This window comes from Nothobranchius furzeri, chromosome 9, assembly GCF_043380555.1.
Source record: "Nothobranchius furzeri strain GRZ-AD chromosome 9, NfurGRZ-RIMD1, whole genome shotgun sequence".
Taxonomy (NCBI): Eukaryota; Metazoa; Chordata; class Actinopteri; order Cyprinodontiformes; family Nothobranchiidae; genus Nothobranchius; species Nothobranchius furzeri.
In genome coordinates, this window is record NC_091749.1 from 60,965,733 (window position 1) to 60,988,178 (window position 22,446).

The window sequence follows — 22,446 nt, forward strand, 5'->3', positions numbered from 1 at the left end:
ATATCCGGGTTTTTGGCGGTGTTTACATGGCCGTGCGGAACCGGGTTATTGTGAATATTCGGGTTTTAAAAGGATTACTGGCTGCATGTAAACGCACTCAGTGACTGAGAATTTTCAAGGTCCCCAACATTCCTCCACATTCCAATGGGTCATTGTCTGTGCTCTGCACAGATAATGACTACATTTACAAATGAAAGGCAGCTAAATGTCAGTGATTGAGTTGTGATTTTCAAACCAAGGAGCCATTTGGCTATCTCTGGTAGAGCTGAGGAGGTCAGAAAATCCTGGTAGTTCTAGTGTTAAAGTTAATTTCTTAAGTTTTTTTTCTGTGCAGGTTTGATCTTGGAGAAGTGCATCATCTTGGCAAAAAAAAACACCAGAGATCTATTAATACTGACATATGAGAGACTATAAGTCAGCTGAGAAAAGAAGTGTTTAATCTTCACTCATTAGGTCATCATTCTGTCCATTTAAGGACGACTGTGCGGACATGCAGGTCGGCATATCGCTCTGTGTGCACAGGTCACAGAGTCACCAGAGAGGAATGTGTGTTAAACATGTCACATTGCACAGGAAGTAGCGGAGACACAACCGGCCGTCAACAGCCCCGTATAGTTTGTTGCTTCCTTCTTTCTGTCGCTGTCACCTTTTTATTTACAGCCCGGAAATGTGGCGCTGTTTCCAGCAGATAAGTGCACACCTGATGCGTAGGCGTGATTCTGAATCCCAAAACCTTTACTCCATTAAAAAAAATATGTCCACTCAAATCAATTTCCCATTTATTTAAAAATAGATATTTTGTTGAGGCTCACATTTCCTGTTTATCGCTGAAGAGTTTCACTCAGGCAGCCAAACATCCAGACCCAGCGCCCCCAGCGGCCCGGGACTCGTCTGCCAGTGTTCCTCTTCCCTTATCACTCCAATGTGTGATGAATTAGTTTGTCAGTTGCTTGATAGGAAACAATAACAGGAACTGTAAACTTAGACATAATTCTGATTGTCACGCTTGTATTTGAAATATTACTCATACCGTCTGAGAGAGTGTAATTTCCGCTGTTTTTCAGAGCGGATTTCTCCCAAAGGCTTGTGTAAGGAGTTTAATGAAAAACGTCTCCCTTTGGTTACAGAAACCTGTGACAAAAAGCATTAAGCTGAATCAGCAGTGGGTAACCTGGAGGGAGTTTAGCTCTTGTTTCTGCAGTTTCTGATATTTACATCACTTCCTTGGCAGTGCAGATTTCAGAGATGATGTAGCATTAGCCTTAACGCCATTCTCTGTACGTGTTTCCTGATGACACGGGGCAGTGGTTTTGGTCCTTCTCTCCACACAAGCAGGATAAACAATCGCTACCAGCAGCCACGGTGAAAAGACTAAAGCATGAACAAACATCCCCAAATAACTAAAAACCATGAAGCCAAATGCAAAGATTAAAGCAGAACATTGACCTAGAGGTTTCCTGATCGAGTAGACGTGGTTAAAGACCAAAAGTGACAGATCATGTGCTGCTGTGGCCCCCAGACTCTGGAACTCTCTCCCCCTTGAGCCTGAGATCAGTGGACTCAGTGGTCTCCTTTAAGAAGCAGCTGAAAACTCACCTGTTCAAGCTGGCTTTTGCGTGACCATCGTCACCATCCTTTCCTTGTTCTGCCTGTCCCGGGATCCGCTGAATTCCATCCATCCATCCATCCATTTTCTGAACCCGCTTTGTCCGGGGGCGGGGGGGGGGGGGGGGGGTCTGGTGCCTATCTCCAACGGGCAATCAGGCGGGGTACACCCTGGACAGAGAGCCAGTCCATCGCAGGGCAACACAGAGACACACAGGACAAACAATCATGCACACACACACACCTAAGGACAATTTAGACAGACCAGTTAACCTAACAGTCATGTTTTTGGACTGTGGGAGGAAGCCAGAGTACCCAGAGAGAACCCACGCATGCACAGGGAGAACATGCAAACTCCATGCAGAAAGATCCCAGGCCAGGAAGTGAACCCAGGACCTTCTTGCTACAAGGCAACAGCTCTAACCACTGCGCCACTGTGCAGCCTCCGCTGAATTCCCTCTTTCCTTATTGTTTTCTCTCTCACTTTCCTTACGTTTTTTTTTCACAATTTAAATTTTTCCTCATTTGAAACATATTTTAAATTATTTGAAATCAATGTTATGCTTAAATTGTTCTTGTTTTTGTGAAGCACCTCATGATTTTTATCTTGAGAAGCACTGTATAAAAGATTGTTTTCTTTCTTTCTTTACATGCGAGAATACATGTTATGACCACTTAGCCTATTGTATCTGCTCTGTTTATTATTATTTTTTCTTTTTTTATTCTTTCTTTTTTTTTCTTCCGCGTCTTTGGGTGGCCTTTAGAGGGTCTTAGCATATCCAAAAACTCACCAAATTCTGGCCCAATATAGAAAGTGCGTGAAATTTACGTATTTCACTGGCAACGTGAAAGTTGGTAAAAAAAAATGTTTCAACAGCGCCCCCTGGAAAATTAAAATTACCCCTCCGCTTTGACCTTTTTTCCATAGTAGAGGCAGAGCAAGCTAGTGGTAGCTAGCTGTGCCTGCTAACTCTAGAAATACACTGGTTGTATATTTATATTGATGTAAACAATACTGAGTCATCTTGTTTCTTGTTTGAAATTATAGAGAATTTCAAAATATCAATATTTTATAAGTGTTTATAAAATGTATTTCTTGTTAATGAAATTATATTGATATTTAATAAATATCGATATATCGCCCAGCCTTAAGTTACTAACATTTTCTAAATTCCAATACTTCTGCGTATTCCTGCGGACTCATGGTAGCACTGTGCAGTTCTCTGCTTGCATGCCCAGGTGAACAGGTGAAGCTCCAGTAAGCCCACCAGGCAAAAGTCGTGTGTTTTACTGAAGTGAAAAGCCTGGTCTAAGTCCTTTTAAAGCTGATTTTTAAATAAACATAACAGCCAAAACAGCTTTTGATCTTGGTCTATAAAAACATCACAAAGCTCTGCAGCTAAATATAAAAGTCACCTTCAAACATTTCCACCTAGACCAAATTCAACACAGCAGTTTGTTTTTGTGAAGGGACAAATTTGATAAAACCTTGTTTATTAAAAATGCCAACAGTCAGATTTGAAGTTGCACTGGATGTTCTTTGTTGTTTTTATTCTATGTTTAAAGTTTCAAATTCTCCACAATCCAACTGTGAGCGTTTGATGAATGACTTGGAACTGTGTCATATCCATCAATGTTGTTTTCCTTCTTCCAGGGATCCAAAATGTCCTGAGCCTGTTTTGTGCGGTTCTGACAGAACACAAGGTTTTGTTTCACTCCACCAGCTACCAGAGGCTCGGAGAGGCGTGCCGGGCCCTGGAAGCCCTCATGTTTCCCCTTAAATACAGGTGAGTGTGTGTTTGACCCCCGCAGAACGGACAGATTCTCATCTGATTTTTCCACTAACTCTGCGAAGTTTATGGTTTCCGTGTCTTGTGGCCTCACTGATAATTAACTTTGCTCTTTACTTTCTTCCTTTTCAAAGAACCACCTTTGTTGTTCTAAAATGACTTCAAGGCTGCCACTGACCTTTTTCTCCTTACTAATCTCTGGGCTAAGATTAAAAAAATTCAACAGGTTGGAAATCCAAACCAAACTGGTCAGCTGCTTATACAGCTCTGACCAATCAGAGCATGGACCAAAACACCAGGGGGTACGGGACGTAGTGTGCCTGTGAGTCATAAATCCTTGGGCCCTGTGGATTGTGGGATTGAGTCTCCTAATCAACCCCACTAGATACCATTGTACAAGGACTTACTTTGTGTCGTCATAATGTTACGATTGATGTGTTTATACATTGAAGCAGTTTATTTGTTAACCTGTTGAGCCTCTATTTGTTTATCCTCATTAACATGTGGGCGTGTGTAGCATAACAGTGAAGCTGCTTCGGTTATCAGAGCTGGACCTCCAATAATCAGAGATTCCTGGTTTCATCATAACCTTTCCTCGAGCCGTAGTGCCTTCAGGCAAAAGACTTAACCGTGAGTTTCCCAGAGTGGCAGTTTAATCGCGTCCTCGCCATCTCAGAAGCTGCTGGTGGAAGAAGGGTCCACGCTACTGAGCCACCTACCAGTACTGGTCTGTCAGTCGTTTGGTTCTGAGCAGCACAGAAAGAATACAAACACGATTACGTCAAGATGTTTTATTCTCTCTAAGCCTGCTGTATTTTACGCCTTTCAGGAGAAGAGTTTACAGAGTGGTTCTGTGGTGTAAAAAGCAGCGTTCAATGGCTCAAAGAAACATCGTTTTTACGGCGTGCCGTAGGAGACCAAAAAGTGATGTAACTGACGGAGTACTGGAAGGATTTCTGCCATGTTTTTTGGAGTTGGAAGTTTAGAAAAAAACAATTTGAAGTCAGCGTCAATACTTTTACTTTTCTTCCATTTGGCTTTACCATCAACTCTTCCAATTTTACAAATGCAGGTTTTTGGGCAACGTCTGCCAATATCCAACACATTCTCACACCCTAAGCATCGAAAAATTACGCGCGTGACCAAGCGTCAAAATATGACGATCAGGGTGCCCCAGCGCGTCGGGAGAGGACGTGCAGGGACACGTGTCACCGTGGGCATCCATATCCGACGCCCGCGGTGACACAGACATTTCACCTTGAACCTCTAGCGATTTAACCTTCCCCTCACCCCCATCCTAACCTTAACTCAGTAATTTTCAATTAAGCTTTGCATACGCAAGCTGGTTAAGGTTAGAATGGGGGTGAGGGGAAGTTAAGTAGGTCACAAATCGGTCAAATATCCGTCTCACCGCGGGTGTCGGATACCGACGCTCTGGCACAGCGCGTCCTCTCCCGATGCGCTGGGGCAACCTGATCGTCATATTTTGACGCTTGGTCACACGCATCATTTTTCGTCGCTTAGGGTGTGAGAATGTGTTGCAATATCAGTTCCTGCTGAGCTACAACCAATCCGCATGGTTAATCTCAAGTCCCGGCCAGGCATGTACTGGCTTGGTTCCTGAAGTGGTCCGGACTCTTGTCCTTTTGTATTCATCAGCCTTTGAATGAATGTTTTTTATGCTGCATTTTCTGCACTCTCACCCTTTAGCTTAGTCTTTTTTACCGATTGTTAAATCTGAAATCAGTTTGTGTTGTTAACTCATTCACTGCCAGCCGTTTCCTGATCGGTAAAGCTCTTCGCTGCCAGAGTTTCTCACCGTTTTTACAGTTTTTTTAAGAGTCACAGAACGTCTAGGATGATGTTGATGCCAAAACAAAGAGGAGACTCACCTCTTACATCAGGAAGAATCCGCGCGTTTCAAGTGTTATCCGTTCTTTCATAATCCGTTGTTGAATTGTTATCGGCAGAAGCTTTTCCTGTTCGCGCCTCACTTTTTTTTTTACAGCAGCGGCCCAAAACAATCTCCTAACACATGGATTTTCTGCTTCCTGATCACGTGATGTGTGACGTATGTGGATGAAGATCGGCTTTAGAGCCGAGATGTTTGTTCTCACGGTGCGGGGGCTCGTCCTACGCCCACACAGTAAAAAAAAATGCAAATGACGAACTTAGTCGTCATTGGCAGTGAACGAGTTAATTAGATTTAAATGTATTTTTGTATTTTAATTGTGCTGTTACATTATTTTAATGTTGATAAAGCTGCCTTGCCTTGCCTTCCGGGCCGGGCCGGTGAAATGGAGACACACTCGCACTGTGAAGATCCTGCAGAATTAGCCAGAAGTTCTGAAAGCGAAACGTGCCCATTCTCTCTCTCTCTCTCTCTCTCTCTCTCTCTCTCTCTCTCTCTCTCTCTCTCTCTCTCTCTCTCTCTCTCTCTCTCTCTCTCTCTCTCTCTCCTCTCTCTCTCTCTCTCTCTCTCTCTCTCCTCTCTCCTCTCTCCTCTCTCTTCTCTCATCATACATGGAGCTTTAGCTACGAACAGACACGGAGCCCGCTTTGATCCAAGCACCGGTGAGGGATGTCCTTTTTGTAACCAAACAGAGACCCTAGAGCATCTAGTGGTAGCATGTTCTAGGTTATCAGGGATGTTTAAGGCTTTAGAACAGTGGGTTAGTGCACTGGGGGAGGCTTTTACCCTACCCTTATTTGTTTTCGGGCCCAAGTACAGTGTCAGAAAAAAATGGACAATATTGTTAATTAACTTTTTATTTGCATGTGCAAAACTAGCCATCTGGAAAACCAGAAAAAACCAGATGCTGGGACAGAGCTGGACTGATGCTGAGAGGAGTCTGAAGGGCCTGGTGGAAGCTCGCTTAAAGATCGAACACGCTTTTTATGAACTTACTGGGAACCTGGACTCGTTTAGAGCAGTGTGGGGGATCGGGCAGGTGCTCTGTCTGCTGGATGGACAGGGCTCCCTAAAGATCACCTTCTAAACTGGTTTATCAGTTTTCCTGGTTTTATTAGTGGAAAACAAGTTTCAGTCATTCATGCTGATTGTTGATCTGTAAAGAAAAATAAATAATTTAAAAGTCAAAAGTCTCTCTCTCTCTCTCTCTCTCTCTCTCTCTCTCTCTCTCTCTCTCTCTCTCTCTCTCTCTCTCTCTCTCTCTCTCTCTCTCTCTCTCTCTCTCTCTCTCTCTCTCTCTCTCTCTCTCTCTCTCTCTCTCTCTCTCTCTCTCTCTCTCTCTCTCTCTCTCTCTCTCTCTCTCTCTCTCTCTCTCTCTCTCTCTCTCTCTCTCTCTCTCTCTCTCTCTCTCTCTCTCTCTCTCTCTCTGTCTGTCTGTCTGTCTGTCTGTCTGTCTGTCTGTCTGTCTGTCTGTCTGTCTGTCTGTCTGTCTGTCTGTCTGTCTGTCTGTCTGTCTGTCTGTCTGTCTGTCTGTCTGTCTGTCTGTCTGTCTGTCTGTCTGTGTGCAAAAGGCAATATGTGAAAAATCAAACTCTAACATGTTTATATGTGATGCAAACATGAATCTATTTTAGAGTGTGGTATGAGTGTGATCTGGAACTGCAAGTTAAATTATGTAATTTTGCATCTAAAGGAAATAAAGAAGTGAAATATCAAACATTTTAAAATCTCCAGTATTTTGCTGCTAAATGTCAGAAGTGACTTCAGTGTTTAGTTTGGATGTGACTGGAGATGATGGACAACCTGCAGATTTCCTTTTATATCAAACGTTAGCTATAATATAGTAACGATGGCCTTCATCTGTAGTGCATGAAACCTTTTCACATCCTTTTCAAACCCGATTATAAGCGTTTAGCACTCCATGAACCTGCTGTTGAGTAATTCGGTTTTAGAATTAGAGGGAAATGTGTTTAGTCTTGATGTGAAACACGTGACGTTAGATAAATAAATGTGTTCTGGCATTTGCTGCATGCAACGCAGCACGAGTTTCTGGCACGATGACGCTAACACAAAATTTCCAGGGTTTGTAAATGATTCTTACTGGCAAAATGTGTGAAAGTAATCTGACTTTGCATGCTTGGAAGTTTTGAATTCCGCTCTGAAGTAAAGTTTACTTTAAACTCTCTGCTTGCTACTCATCACATATTTTTTTTATCTAGCGTGTCATATTTTTTCTTGTGCTTTCAGTTACCCGTACATCCCTATTCTACCTTCTCGGCTGCTGGAGGTGTTGAGCTCTCCCACTCCGTTCATCATCGGAGTGCACTCCATGTTTCAGACTGAAATCCAGGATCTGGTGAGAGCACCTGATGATTGGATGAGACTTCAGAATCATTAAGAAATTCATTAAAATCTTTAAAGGTTTTGAACACTTGTTTAATCAACCCATGCAGTGGTCTCTTGAATGGTTTGTAAGTCGTACTCCAGGGACGGGGGGGCTCACATGCTCTTGTGTCAGGAACTAGCAGAATGCCACATCAGAGGAGAACTGAACACTGCAGGATTTTGAGTCTCATTTCCTGATATTCTTAAATCTCACCTCGGATTGGATAACAGCAACTACTGATTGATGTTTTATCTCCACAAATAACACAAGTCTGGAGGAGTCCTCCTGTGTGGGGGAGTTGCTAATGCTAACGGTTAGCTTCTACTAGCTTAGATGTTCGCCACTGTTTCCTGGACGCTAAACCAAAAACAATCTACCCCATCCTGAGTCAAGATGGGTGAGTCCATGAATGATAGGTGCCAGTAGGCGTGTTTCCACTACAAGAACTTCAGGGTAGATTTACAGGAACCACCCGACATGCACGTGTCTCCACCTGACCTGGCCGTCCGAACGGCTGTTTTTTTGGGCCGTTTTTAGGAACCTTCTGAGTACCTGCACTGGAGTAGGTCCTCCGAACGGCCCGGTGGAGTAGCTGAGCGTAACCTCTGGTTAACTCACGCTGATTGGTTGTAACTCGGTAGGAAATGACGTCAGCAGACGTCCAAAACAACTGGCAGCAGTCAAATTAGAAGAGTAGCTGGTGAAGCAAAATGTAAGCAAGAACAAATAAGCACCAATCGCATTTAAAAATCGAACTCCCGGCACCGGAAAACTCGGTGGAAGTCCCCCACAGCTGTTGGACAAAAACGTGAAATTCCCCCACAGACTTGTGTCAGAGCTGCTCTTGTCCTCTGAAAGGATTAAATTATGATATACTTCTAAGAAATAAATGCTTTTAATATTGCTAATGTTACTTTGGGTGCTTTTTGGGGCTGATCAGTGACATCACTCACTGCCAAAGCAGTCGTGGTTTGCTGACGTTTGTGCAAAGTTCTGAAAGGGCTGGATTTGAATGGAGACACAACAGCTGAGAGGACTGGGACATCCCATCTGCTGGTCAAGTTCCCCTTCCCAGGAACTATCCTGGAGTTCTGGTAATGGAAACAGGGCTAATGTGACATAGATCTGTGAGGATTTTAAAATCCCAGAGTTTCACCGTCTATTTTCTATCAAGCTAATGCAGGAGATAGGTGTAGGAGACTACTTTCATGTTCAGCCTGCATGAAAAACTCTTTGAGTGACTGAATATAATCAGAAATAAGCATTTTTCTGTGCTTCACACCTTTAAGCAATTTTTGTCAGCTTGGGTCTTGTTCTTTCCCGTAAGCATGAAGAAAATGTAGCCGTGGTTGAATCCTAAACATGCGTACATGTTGCACCTCACAGCTTGACCTCCGGACTCCTGATGCATTCGTGATTTTTATGTTTCGTTCAGCTGGACGTCATCATCGCTGACCTGGATGGAGGAACAATAAAGATTCCTGAGTGCATCCACTTGTCCCTGCTCCCTGAACCTCTCTTACACCAAACACAGTCCACTCTGTCCCTGGTAAACACACACACACACTAGAATAGTGACTACAAAACTAATTTCAGGTTGTTGATGCCCTTTAGGGCTGCGCAGTGGCGCAGTGGTTAGAGCTGTTGCCTTGCAGCGAGAAGGTCCTGGGTTCACTTCCTGGCCTGGGATCTTTCTGCGTGGAGTTTGCATGTTCTCCCTGTGCATGCGTGGGTTCTCTCCGGGTACTCCGGCTTCCTCCCACAGTCCAAAAACATGACTGTTAGGTTAATTGGTCTGTCTAAATTGTCATTAGGTGTGAGTGTGTGTGTGTATGATTGTTTGTCATGTGTGTCTCTGTGTTGCCCTGCGATGGACTGGCTCTCTGTCCAGGGTGTACCCCGCCTGATTGCCCGTTGACCACTGGAGATAGGCACCACCCCCCCCCCACCCCACCCCCGCAACCCTACGTGGACAAGTGGGTTCAGAAAAAGGATGGATGATGCTTTTTAAATATCAATTTCCGTCTCACATTTCTGTCTTTTTGAAGTTGCTAAAATGAAATTAGTCATCTGGAGATATCTTTTGTTTTCTCTCCCCAAGGTTTTGCACCCAGATTTAGAAATCGCTGACAATGCATTCCCGCCACCTCGCACGGCGCCATCCAACCCCAAGCTGTTGGTAAGTGCTCATCGTTGTGCCCTCCCTTCAGTAATGATCCAATGTGTTATTGTAGGGAGTGATGCTTTACAGGAGGAGGGCAGGCTGTTCTCCTCAGAAATAGTTTCTTATCAGAGAAAAGGTCAGCGTAGAACCGGGGACCGTGGCAGTGACCCATTAACCTGCAGATAAAAAGCATGCCTTTTGCATAATTAACCTATCAGACTGCATTTGTGGCATAGCTATTTGATGATTAATGTTGCTGCGTGTGTGTGTGTGTGTGTGTGCGTGCGTGCGTGCGTGCGTGCGTGCGTGCGTGCGTGTGTGTGTGTGTGTGTGTGTGTGCGTGTGTGTCTGTGCGTGCACGCGCACCAGGACAAGGAGGTGAGGGCCGTCTTTCTCAGGCTGTTTGCACAACTCTTCCAGGGCTACAGGTCTTGCCTGCAGCTCATCCGCATCCATTCCGAACCTGTTATTCACTTTCACAAGGTAAGAAGTTTATGATATGGAAAACACACGTTTTGCAATAAATAAATAAATAAATAAAAGTTTTTTAGTCGAACTTTCCACCTCTTCACCTTTGGTTAAACTTCCTAAGCAATCCCTTCTCAGCAAACACATTGTTCCTTTAAACTGCCAAGAATGTTTTCTCCAGCAGTGCGGATGCAATCGCACTTAAACTTTGATAGATAAACCTGTCAGGGATGTATTGTGTGTGTGTGCGTGCGTGCGTGCGTGTGTGTGTTGTTTTGAATGCGACTCTTCTCTGTTGCGATCGTTTTGTTTGTGCATGTTTTGCACAGAGAAGCTCAACCTTACACAAAGGGCAGCGTATGAAACGCGTTAGGTTGAAGTTTTTGTGTCGTGTCTTTTGTTTGTTCATGTCTGTGGTGTCTCCGTGGTAACCCATTAGCACGTCATCTCAAAAGGACCCCACATGGATTGCATTATCAACAAAAGCTTTGTCTGGAATCCCTGAGTGGGGAAAGCATGAGTGAAATGCGTTTTATCTCCTCTACCCACAAGCACAAACAGTCTCACAAGTAAATTAAATTCATTTGCATGGATTCATTTGTGACTGGATTTGCTTCCCTTTCTTGTTCATTCTGACTGACTTGTCCGTGTGTTTGTCACAATCAAAAGGGCCCCCTGCAGAGATATTTCTGATCATATTCTAAAAGCTCCAGTCATCATGTGCTTGTTGTCTTTTAGTCTGCAGTAAATAATATCCACATGAAGCATCTGTGCTGAATTGTAATCGCTCTAATTCCGACATTATCCAGACTGCCTTCTTGGGCCAGCGAGGCCTCATAGAGAACGACTTCCTCACCAAGGTTTTGGATGGCATGGCCTTCGCTGGCTTCGTCTCAGAGAGAGGTCCACCTTACCGAGCTTGTGATCTCTTTGATGAGGTATGAACCCCCCCCCCCTCCCAGCTGTAAACACACTCTAGAGAGGATAAACAAGAGACATGAACAGAACGGGACTCCAAACAGTGTTAACATGTAGACACTTGGTGTGTTTAACAAGCTCAGCCTCAGTTATGACCACCTCTAGCCAGTTTTAGTGCCATGCACTTGTTTTGATGCTCCCCTCAAAACTTTATAATGAACTGAATTCTCATTTAAAATGTGCGAAATAAAAAAATGTTGTACCATTGTTTTAAATTTAGCATCATACCATCTTTATTTATAAAGCACATTTAAAAGCGGCATGGCAGCCGACCTAAGTGCTGTACAGAATAAAAAGTAAAAACACAATATAAAACAATACACAGTCAACAATAAAATGCACAACAAGGCAGATAATTACAGTCAATAAAAAGACACATAATAAAATAATAAAAGTCAGGGATTTAAAAATGCCTGGTCGTAAAAGTGAGCCTTCAGCAGCGATTTGACCCGGAGGAGGGATGGTGCCAGCCTCACCGAAAGAGGAAGTGCATTCCATAATGTCGGAGCAGCATAGACAAAAGCACGCTGCCCCCGCGTTTTATATTTCATTAATGGAACACGAAGCAGCAGGCAATCAGTTTTTTTCTCTATGGATTTTGCTTTTATGTTTGGTTTTTAATACGGTAATCAAAGAAACAGACACCATGTTAAACTTTTAAAGTCATTTTTGTCTAAATTTAATGCCTCGGACTTTAATTAGCTGCTTAGGTTGGGGATTTTTCACAATAAGAGGCCAGACAATGTAGATCTCCTACCTCTGCAAGCATCTGATCGTACAGGTTTTGTCCTAAGATCTTACTTCTTTTATTCATTCTAATGAAACAACCTGCTCTTGTGCAGAGCTATCAGAAATCTTCAAATGTAACTAAAATATTTACAGAAAACCTTTTCTTTGGTTTGTCATGATGAAATGAAAGTTAATAGAATTGGATCGATGCCTGTCGAATCATGAAAAATCTGTAAAGCAACACCTTTCTTGTGCAATTCTACATGCAAAATATATAAATGGAGCCCCTTATTTGTTGCAATGGTCCATAGTTGTAATGGTCACCCGCATCCTCGTCACAAAATTAAGTTATAAAATGTTTGTCTAAATAATCCTGTTGCATTTTTCAACCTGTTGCAGATATCAAAGAGGTTAAAATAACTGTGCAGTAATAATACATTATCGTTGTTGGTCTGTTTTCTTTTTATCATTTTTATTATATTTTGTTTTATTTTCACACAAACTAAAATATTTAATCATTTTTCCTGAATTTAGGCCTTTGATGCCTGATTGAAGTTCTGTTGTACCGTCACACGTGGTAGCAATAATAAACAAAGATGCAAACCAGTGTTCCTGTAAAACTTTACATAATCCGAGTGAACTCTCTTGAATACCTTGTAGCTGGTGGCGTTGGACTGTGACAGCTTTAAGGAAGAGGAGGTCAACCCTTCCAAGTTGCAGAAGCACATCAGGGAGCTTTCAGAGCAGCTCTACAGAAATGTAAGAGTTACTTTTTCTCTGTTGCGCTTTTCTCATCTTAGCAAACCTCTGCAAACATGTTATTCTGCATCCCACCTTATATAAATACAGCTTTTTGTTGCATTAATACAAATTGCTTCCTCGTGTGCCGCCTGTAGGAAAATCCGAACCCACACATGGCATTCCAGAAAGTGCCTCGGCCGTCTGAAGGGTCCCACTTGCGAATGCACCAGGTTCCCTTCCCCTTGCTCGATGACGTAAAGGTGGAGAAGATGCTGCAGGATGGTGTTGCGAAACAGAGCACTGCGCCTGTTTCCACACGGCCTGAGAAGAAGTGCGTTGTTCCTGCAGGACCACTTGTTGGTATGACCTGTCTAAACTCCCATAGAATCCCAGGATTCGTTTGGATGCGAGTGTATGACTGGAGATGTTTGCACAGCTGCTGTTTGCTTCTAATCTGCAGTCATCTCTGTGTTTTAGTGTCGATTACGGGTAAGAGCGGCTCCGTGTTTAACAGCGCTCGCAGGCTGGAGGTGGTGAGGAGCTGCATCTCCTTCATCTTTGACGGCAACACCCTGGAGACTGAGAAGGTGATGCTTGCGGTCTTTAATCAGAGGAGCTAATCAGCCACTAAACTAGCTCATGAACCAAAGGCAGAGCTACGCCGCTCCAACAAACAGCCGCAGAGCTTCAAATGTCCATCATTTTAATGTCTCCCAGCTGGAAAACGCAGACACTCGGGTCACTGGATGTATATCCATACTTCCCAAGGACCAAAGAATGTTTTTATGTTAAAGTTTCTGTCACTTGTGTAAATTGTTGCAAATGTTTACATGAGGATCTTTCAGTAGATTGTTCTTCAAAACGAGGTTGAAGGTGAGCCATCTGCCCGATCTGGATCCAGGGTGTTTAGCACGAGACGGCTGCCAGCTATTTTATGAATCCCTCTTGTTTCATAGAGCTGTTATATAATCCAGGCCTGCACCTTTATGCACAATGTAAGAATGCATAGCAGTCGTCCTCTCAATCCCTGATGAGCCTGGAAATCCATAAAAGCCAAATGGTCAAAAGAACAGTAGGTCAGCAAAGCCAGGATCCCGATCATGTTCCAACCGAACATCTGCTGCCCCAGAAAACTAGTTATCTCCTGCTTTTGAAAACATTTAACTCAAATTTTCTTCTTATTTTGTTGCTGTTACCTAATTTTCTGGTGTTTGACTTTTTTTTTTCAAATCCCTCTTTGTTGGTTTTGATCCCAACAGACCTTACCTGCTGCACTGCGAGCCCTGAAAGGCAAAGCTGCCCGTCAGTGTCTGACTGATGAACTGAGTCTTCACGTTCAGCAGAACCGAGCCATACTGGACCACAAACAGTTTGACTACGTCATTAGGATGATGAACTGTGCCATTCAGGTGGGTGATCCGATGGATGATAAAGTTTCTCATAAAGCTTTTGAGTAAATGTTTACTGTAAATCATCACTAATACGAGATGCTTGAAAATCTTCAAACTCCGTTTGAAAGTGCTTGAAAGTTCCTTGAATTGTATTAAAGTAAAAGGACAATTGGTGAATTTAAATGTAGGATAGAGGATCTTGGAAAATTCACTTCAAAGGTCCAGCCCTCTTTCCTCAGGGTCCACCTCATAGCCACGCCTCCAGAACACAGGAGAACACCACACGCAACCGACACTGTCAAACAACTCAAAAACATAACGTTTTTATCTACATGTTATAATTTCTAACGTAACGCACCCACATAACAGCCGAGGAGCCTCCTGGCTTTGGACGTCACATAGTCCGGTGCCGGTCAGGAGTGGTCGATAAGTCAGAAGAATCGCCCTCTTTTCTCACCTGTAGCTCGAACCAATTGGGATGCAGTTGATTGATGCATCAATTAGCAAATGCAATTCAGAAAACCACAATCTGACTAACTGACTGTTTAAGAATGATTGTGATTGGTGGAGCACTCCATGATCTGTGGATCAGACCCATAAAATGTTGAAACGTGTTTGAATATATCACCCTCATCACCGTTTGGACTGAAGAATATTGATTGGGAAAGTTTAACCCAACTTTTAGTACCTACTGAACGTTTAAGACAACAAAGCCACTGGGACCTAGATTGAAGATACAGCGGGGATGATTGGGTTTGTTACACTTGCTACATAACCATATAACAATGTCGTATGCTAGCTAACCAGCTGAGTGACCAAGTGGTATGAGTTTCTGCCCTGAGACTGAGAGATTGTGGGTTTAAATCCATAGTCGGCTCATACCAAAGACTCTTAAAAATGGGACCCAATGCCACCCCGCTTGACGCGCAACATTAAGGGGTTGGATTGGTGGGCCACATGGATCCGGATCACAGCAGTGTCTGCAGCTCAATGCTCCCCAGGGTCAAATGCGGAGAACAAATTACACCACAAACCATATGAAACTTAATCTTTAATAAAGCTACTCATGCCCTGGCTTTGATTAAAGCTGTTTAACGAAGCTGTAAACTAGCTAGGTTTTTAATACTAATATGGTCACATAACAATCACCGCTCCCCTCAGGTATCTTCCCTGCATCTGGATCCACCGGAACTTGCGTTGCCAGAAAAAACGAGATAGTGCTAAGAACCAGCCAACCTTTTTTAGGTCCAAACATCTTCTGTTGTCCATGAATTCAAATGGTGTTTTTCTTTTTGGGACTCTGGTAGTTTGTTCTAAATTTTAAGTGGTAGCAGCCGGCTGTTCCTCCTTTTCTGATGTTGTTGACCGGAGAACCTCTCACACCGGTGGTGTTCTGATTCTAAATACGCGTGCGTGATGAGTGGAGGACCCAAGTGCAAAAGCGAGGTGGTTTAGCGAGACAGACAACCGAATGGTGCGATTTTGGCTTTTGGCCCGAAACGTGTTATTAGCGGATGTTTTTATACAAATGCGAAAAAGACACTTTATTGATCTTTCTAATTTTTTTTATCTCCACAATATATTTAGAGCTATACTATGTTATAACATTCTTTAAGAGGCATGAAAAAATGTTTCAGGCTCATTTGTTTTCCAAATTTGTTATAACAGCTTTAATGTTCAGCTGCCCAGAGCCAAAAACGCGCATTTTGTGTACAAAATGAGAGTATGTTCGGGGGGGGGGGGGGGTGCTGAGGGGGAAGTTTGATGGATGGATCAGAATGCAATCTTTAAGAACGGAATGTTCTCAAGGATTGGGTGAGGTTTTTTTTTTTTTTTTTTTTTACAAAATTTTATGTTTCACAGGCAAATAAAATTATTCTTTTCTTTAAAAAAAATTTAAATTATTATGTTTATAAGCATTTTATTGCAACTGCGGTGGTCTATAGTGAGACTAAATGTCTTATAGGTCCAAAAGCTCCAGTGCACCTGTTTCAGCATGGAGAAGTCAGCGAGAGGAGAAAGTAGCTTCAGACGACAGGGTTTGGAGTCGTATTTCCTGATATTTGGACATCTCATCTTGGATTGGATAACAGCTACCACTGTCTCCATTAGCTTTGCAGTCTTAATGTTTTATCTCCACAATTAGCGCAAGGTTGAAGGAGTTCTGCTGTGTGGTGGAGTTTATGCTAACGGTTAGCTTCTACTAGCCGAGACATTCTTTTCTGTTTCCTGGAAGCTAAACCAACAGCAGCCTTACCTGTCACGAGTTAGATGGGTGCGTCCATGAATGTTAAGTGACAGTGTGACATAGTTCTGTCAGCATTTTCAATTCCTGGCCTGGAGGGCCGGTATCCAGCAAATTTTAGTTTTAACTCTGGTTCAACACGCCTGATTTCAATCAGCAGGTGATTAACAGGCTTCTGCAGAGTCTGATGATCTGCTGCACAAGTGAATCAAGTGTGTTGAAACAGAGAAACCTCTAAAACGTGCTGAATACCGGCCCTCTAGGACTGAAATTGAATAACCCTGTCCTGGAGTTTATTTTTATAACAATACCAACACCGCAGCCTTTTGTGCGAAAGCAGCACCTCTTTGTTTATCAGAAATAGTATTTTTATCTTCTTTTTGGCTCCCATGCTGGATCATCCTGCCTAATGTGTGAGTTTTTGTTGTTCTGCAGCTCATAACGAGCCGCTGAAGTTTTACTCACTCAGAGCAGCCTGATCATTATTGGTAGGTAGATATATCGATGTTTTTAAAATATCGATATAATTTTTAAACAAGATGACTTTATATCTTCATATCGATATAACTGGTCAAACTGCTATGCTAGCAATTAACTGCTATCCTAGCGACATGTTGCTCCATCTCTAAGGCTGCTATTACATGTATTCTCACAAGTTAGCTCAATCTGAGAGCCTCTGGGTAAATGTGCTGCTCTAAACTTTGCATTTGGCATCCCGGTTTTTAATTGTTTGGGGACGTTCAACGCCAACAGTTCTGTTTTCCATCCTGCTTGTGCGGAGCTGGAGAGACGAGCTAAACCCCTCCCTGCCCTGTGCAATGGGAAACATCTACGGATAGCCAGAGTGGACAAATTACCTCAAACATATTGTAAGGGTTTGAATAGTAAACAATTGTAATGATTTAAATTACATGTTATTCAATAAGCCATAAGGCGTAGGATTCCATAGGAAATATGAAATCCACCTTACGGATCTGTGAGGTCATTTAAACCAGAAGATTGGAACTTTTTATTGCAGGGATTAGATAACAGCTTCGTATTCACCCAGAGACAACAGAAGAGAGAGAGTCAAGTTTAAAAGTTAAGAATTTTATTACTAACAAATTAAACTAGACTGACTTTAAGCACTAAATGTATAGTGTAACTAAAGTGGATGAGATGGTGAATGGATGACATGTGATGTTGATCAGAACTAGCAAATCTGAAGCTGCGATTAGTTCTGATGGGAACTGAAGGTGTTGTCTTTGCATTAAGCTTTGGTTAGGAGATTCATAAACACATTTGACGCCATTTGCTGGTCTGCCTACCCTTCAGAAAGTCCCCGTTAGATCAGGAATGTCGAGGTCTAGCTTGACCTTCTCTGGAACCGAGCCGGTAGGAAAAGCAGTGGTTGCCGACCAGACCAGTCTGTGAGATACTTCCGGGTCACGACAATTTGTTGGCGTCTGGTGAGACCCAAGCCTGGGTCTTGATGGTTCAGCTTTTATTTTGAAAGGAACCGTTGCAGCAGTTGGAACAAAAACAAATTTTCCAGCTTGTCACTCCGACAACTTCTCTCGAACACTTTGAACTGGCGTTAGAGATGACGTGGGCATAGTTTTATACTTCGGATGTTATGGTTTGTGGTCGAATGAAAAGTTGACAGGTTTTACCAAACACCTTCAAAACCATGCCTCCGTCAGATCTGTCAGATTCTGATAGGATCAGTGAAAGTAATGCGTCATGTCTTTTAACGCTACGTGAAATCAGTCCTGTTGGAACATTTAAAGTCATAGTACCTTTATATTCTATAGGATTATAATAAAGTAATTAATATTTTGATTTCACAGATCGGTCACATCTTATTTATTGATTAACACTTGGTTTGATTAGCTTTATTAAAATAGAGTTCATTGATTAATTAAAAGAAAAGAGTTCATTCTTCATTCTTCTGTTGAGCTGAAAATAAGCAGGTTAGAAGGAATGCATGAGACCTTGAGACCATATCTCATGCAGACTAGTCCTGTGCAGGGGGGGAACAGTCATTTCATTCCATTACACTATAGAGTAAACGTTTTATTTTGAAGGCGAGCTAAACGGGTGAGAAATGTTTTTCCGGTTCCGTTTTTTTCCGCTGTGGTTTGCTATGCTAGTAAATACTCCGTTACGAGCGATTCTGTTGAAAAAGTTAAGAGTTTAAAAGGTGTGGGTTACGGCGACAGTAGCCTGAAATTAATACTCATAAAAGAGCAACCAGAGACTCTGAGTCATTACAGTGTAATCGCTGATATGAGCCAACACTGTTGGACTCCAGCCATGTTTGCCCTTATAACTAATAACTCCACGGTGCATGACCCGTGTGATCTTCAGTAGATGCAATTACATCATCATAATGATAGATTTTTTTCCTCTGGACAAGAAATAAACGATATGGGCCACCTCTAGATAAAATTTTAATAATTTTACAATAATTATAAATATATAATTAAAAAGTGCCTGTGGGACATTTGATACACATCTAGCTCTCAACTCTGTGTGTGTGTGTGTGTGTGTGTGTGTGTGTGCGTGCATGCGTGCGTGTGTGTGTATGATGGAAAGCCTTTTAATTCCAGCTTCCGCAAACGCCAAGAACATACAAGTCCATTTGATGTGTCAGTCGTTCCACAATTATACATTAGACACTAAGTGAAGTGTACCGTTTCCATGCAGAAGGATGTAAAAGCTGTAAATTTATGGGTTGTTTTCTTTTTCTTGAGCAGTGTGTGGTGATCTTCATTTCCAGGATCTCTGACGCATTTTCAAGGAAGTTTTATCACAATCAGTTGACAAAAAGCCAAAGAGTGGCAATAAATCAAGTCAATTCCATGATCTGTTTAAGGCAGACTGTTCAGTTAATACCACCTGTTGAGTCTTGGTTGGTTCAGAGTGCCGTGTTGTTTTTGTAGTATTTCATATCATTGGAGGGACATCTGTTAGTGGAAGAGCCAGCTTTTTGTCTGAAAGGCTTGAAATGAAAATGAATGTGTCTAGTCAAAATTCTGCCAATGGTTAGACGTGATTTTTTATTTTTTTTTTTTATTATTTATTTTTTTGTCTCTGACAAATTTAGGGAAACAGATAATCGTCATTTGATCCAGAGTTTGATCCGATACCGTGGCGCTCACGCTGGGGATTGAGCTGACATTTGCTTTTTTATGGTTCCCATTAATGTTCCAACGGTGAAGAACAATGAATCTCTCTACAAATATTTCTGCAGCAACACAAATCGTAAAATATATGTTATTGCTAAATAATTATATTAAAACCTAAAAGTTTCAGAGTGAGTTTCAAAGAATGCCCCCCACCCCACCCCACCCCTCCCCTCTTTGATTTGTTTTGGCACGCTGCTGAGAAAACAGTGATCCGGAGCAAAATGTGGAAAAAAGTAATAATTTCACACATGGTGAAGAGATTTGATGCGGTGTGCACTTTAGTGCACTGAAGCGTGGGGCAGGGGATAGTCAGCTTTTTACTTAGGCAGTCTAGCGTTCAATATATTGATTGATTTATTTGTAACAGCTTTATTTTATTTTTTCTAAAGCATTTGTTTCGCTTATTTGTGAGCGATAACTCTCAGGTGGGCTGTAGATGGAACATAAATAGTATTTTTTTCAAGCCTGTAATCACTTTCATATTTTGAACTCTGACCTTTCTTTCACCACCCCCCCAAAAAGACGCCGTAAACGGTACAAGGTCATCTGTTTGTGAAGTATCCTCTTAACAATGTGAGCTGTTTGTGTTATGAAGCCATGTGTCCCTGTTAGAATTGTTGGCGCTGTGTGTTGATGTGACTGGTTGACGATGCGGTGACATCACCAACAGGAGGCCAATCACAACATCTATCGTCTAGCTAACAATCCTGCTGTCTGGTTGCAGTCAGGGTTTTCTTTTTGAAAACGATTACGCGGCTGCAGGAAATGTGACGCCCTAAAGATGCACAACAACGTCAAGGTTAGGTTTTTATCGTTAAGCGGAGCTTATTGCTGTATTTTGTTTTAATGTTTTGTCATTTACAAACGTTTACCTAAACTCTGCATACTGTTTTCTGATTAGTCACAACTTTTAATCGGAGTCTGCCACGAGTCATCAGGAGTAATGACCCTCATTAGGATCTATGACTTAATAGCTCAATAATTTGTCTGTTTTTCCTCGAGTGTGTGCATGCGTGCATGCACACACACTGAGGTCAGTACTCCAGCTTGGAGAAATTAACATTGTGCAAACCATGTGGGGGAATGAGCCCTGCTGTGGATGTGTCGTGGCATCTCAAACATTTCCTGTCCGATAGGATTATGAGCCCTCTGCGCTCGGCTCTCTTATGGCTGAGGGCCTCATGATGGTGCTCAAAAACACGCTCCGAATTGCAGCTTGCTGTGGGGGTGTTGAGGCGGGAGGTCCATACGAAAGGGATGCAACAGCAGAGAGGCCATGAGGTTGAGTTTTACTATCCAAACAGATATTGATGTTTTCGATAATCGTCCTGTAAAAAAATGCAAACGACTCAAGTCGGAGATAATAAAACGGATTCCTGCTTTCATCGTTTGCTTTCGTAACATATAGATGACTTTTTAATTTTAGATGATTTAGATCAGATTCAAGTCTCTCGCTGTGAGAAAATGGCCCCCGTCTGCTTTCGTAGACTTGATGGACTGCCTTATGTAACAAAGTCACTGGGAATCTGTGCCTGGTATCATTCCCATGTTCAGATTAGTGATGGAAGGGTTGCCAGTTTCTATGGTTACTGTGGCAGGATTAGAGCTTTGATGTTAATTTCTTGTTAAAACCGTATTTGGTGATGGCGCTGTTTAAAAGCTACAAAAAGCTTTTTATTGCTTGATGCAACATCCCAAAAATGAGAGACCACAGCTGGTGTGATTCTCCAAAGAGACCAAACGTAGGGGTCAGGGTTCTACGACCCTCCAAGGTGCTTCACGGCACAATCAGCCACTCACCCATTCACACACACAATCACACGCTGGTGATGATGAGCTACTATGAAGCCACAGCTGTCCTGGGGTCCACTGATGGAAGTGAGACTGCCGAACACAGGCGCCACAACTGGCGGGAGTCGGGATTGAACCTACAAACATCTGATTGCTGGACAACCTGCCCTACCCCCTGAGCTACTGCTGCCCCTTGAAGAAAAACTCACAAGATGGTGTCTGTATTCGTACAGCACGAAGAAAAAACTATGTTGAGGGAAACTGATTCAAAAGGTCATCTGTTTCTACTGGTTCAAAAAGTTTAAAGCTTCTTTATTATTTCAACAGTTGCACAGAAGTAAAGCATATCATCCATTAAAACCCTTTCACAATAAGAGTCCCTAGCAAAAGAGCATGCTTAAGCTAACTAATGAAAACCCTTACCCCCAAATTCCACTACCTCCGCTCTAGTCCGCCCCCGACTTCCGCAGCCGCTCGCTTCCGAACTCAATTTTTACTGGTACCCGCTCTACAACGGCTCCGCTCCGGTGCGGAGACCTGAGGTGCGCAAACAGGCATGCGCGGGATTTTCGAGATCTTGCGATACAGTCCGAGCAATAAACGCGGAAGTTATATCCAAACACCCGTTGTGTGGGAGAAGCATCGAAATGAACTGTTTAATCTCCCCATCATTTGTGTTGAGAGATCAGCAGTGTTTGGATCAACAAAGTGTGACTACTTTGATAGTAGAAACTGTATTTTTGTGCATTTAAAGTTCAGCCACCATTGATAGTTGTTAAAGGTTGTTAAACTGTGCATATGAAACAAAAAACGCTTTTTGTTTATCGATTTATTGTGAAAAACGGAAGTTGTGCTTGCTCCTTTTCCTGTTGGGTGGTTGTGATTCCTGTCCATTGACTGCGGAGGTGCTCCTGCGTCCGGCAAAAATAGGATCGATTCTATTTTTGCTGGACGCCGGAATAGAGGGCGGCGCACTGCGCCGCACGGCCGCAGTAGTGGAATTGCGCTGATTGACTACAACGGGACCGATTTTGCTCCGGAGTTCGTGCCGGAGCGGAGCGGGGGTAATGGAATTT

At 42.7% G+C, this 22,446-nt stretch overlaps 1 protein-coding gene across 3 annotated transcripts in view; it reads left to right on the forward strand.

Annotated features, from left to right (window-relative positions):
- The window catches only part of sbf2 (SET binding factor 2), a 145,981-nt gene that overhangs the window by 74,793 nt on the left and 48,742 nt on the right, over positions 1–22,446 (forward strand). For all 3 annotated transcript variants that reach the window (XM_070555014.1, XM_070555015.1, XM_070555016.1), the window contains 10 exons: positions 3,260–3,392; positions 7,555–7,663; positions 9,129–9,242; positions 9,795–9,872; positions 10,227–10,340; positions 11,135–11,263; positions 12,693–12,791; positions 12,929–13,133; positions 13,251–13,360; positions 14,033–14,182. In XM_070555014.1, the coding sequence (XP_070411115.1) occupies positions 3,260–3,392; positions 7,555–7,663; positions 9,129–9,242; positions 9,795–9,872; positions 10,227–10,340; positions 11,135–11,263; positions 12,693–12,791; positions 12,929–13,133; positions 13,251–13,360; positions 14,033–14,182 (1,241 nt within the window). The remainder of the gene's footprint in view (positions 1–3,259; positions 3,393–7,554; positions 7,664–9,128; positions 9,243–9,794; positions 9,873–10,226; positions 10,341–11,134; positions 11,264–12,692; positions 12,792–12,928; positions 13,134–13,250; positions 13,361–14,032; positions 14,183–22,446) is intronic.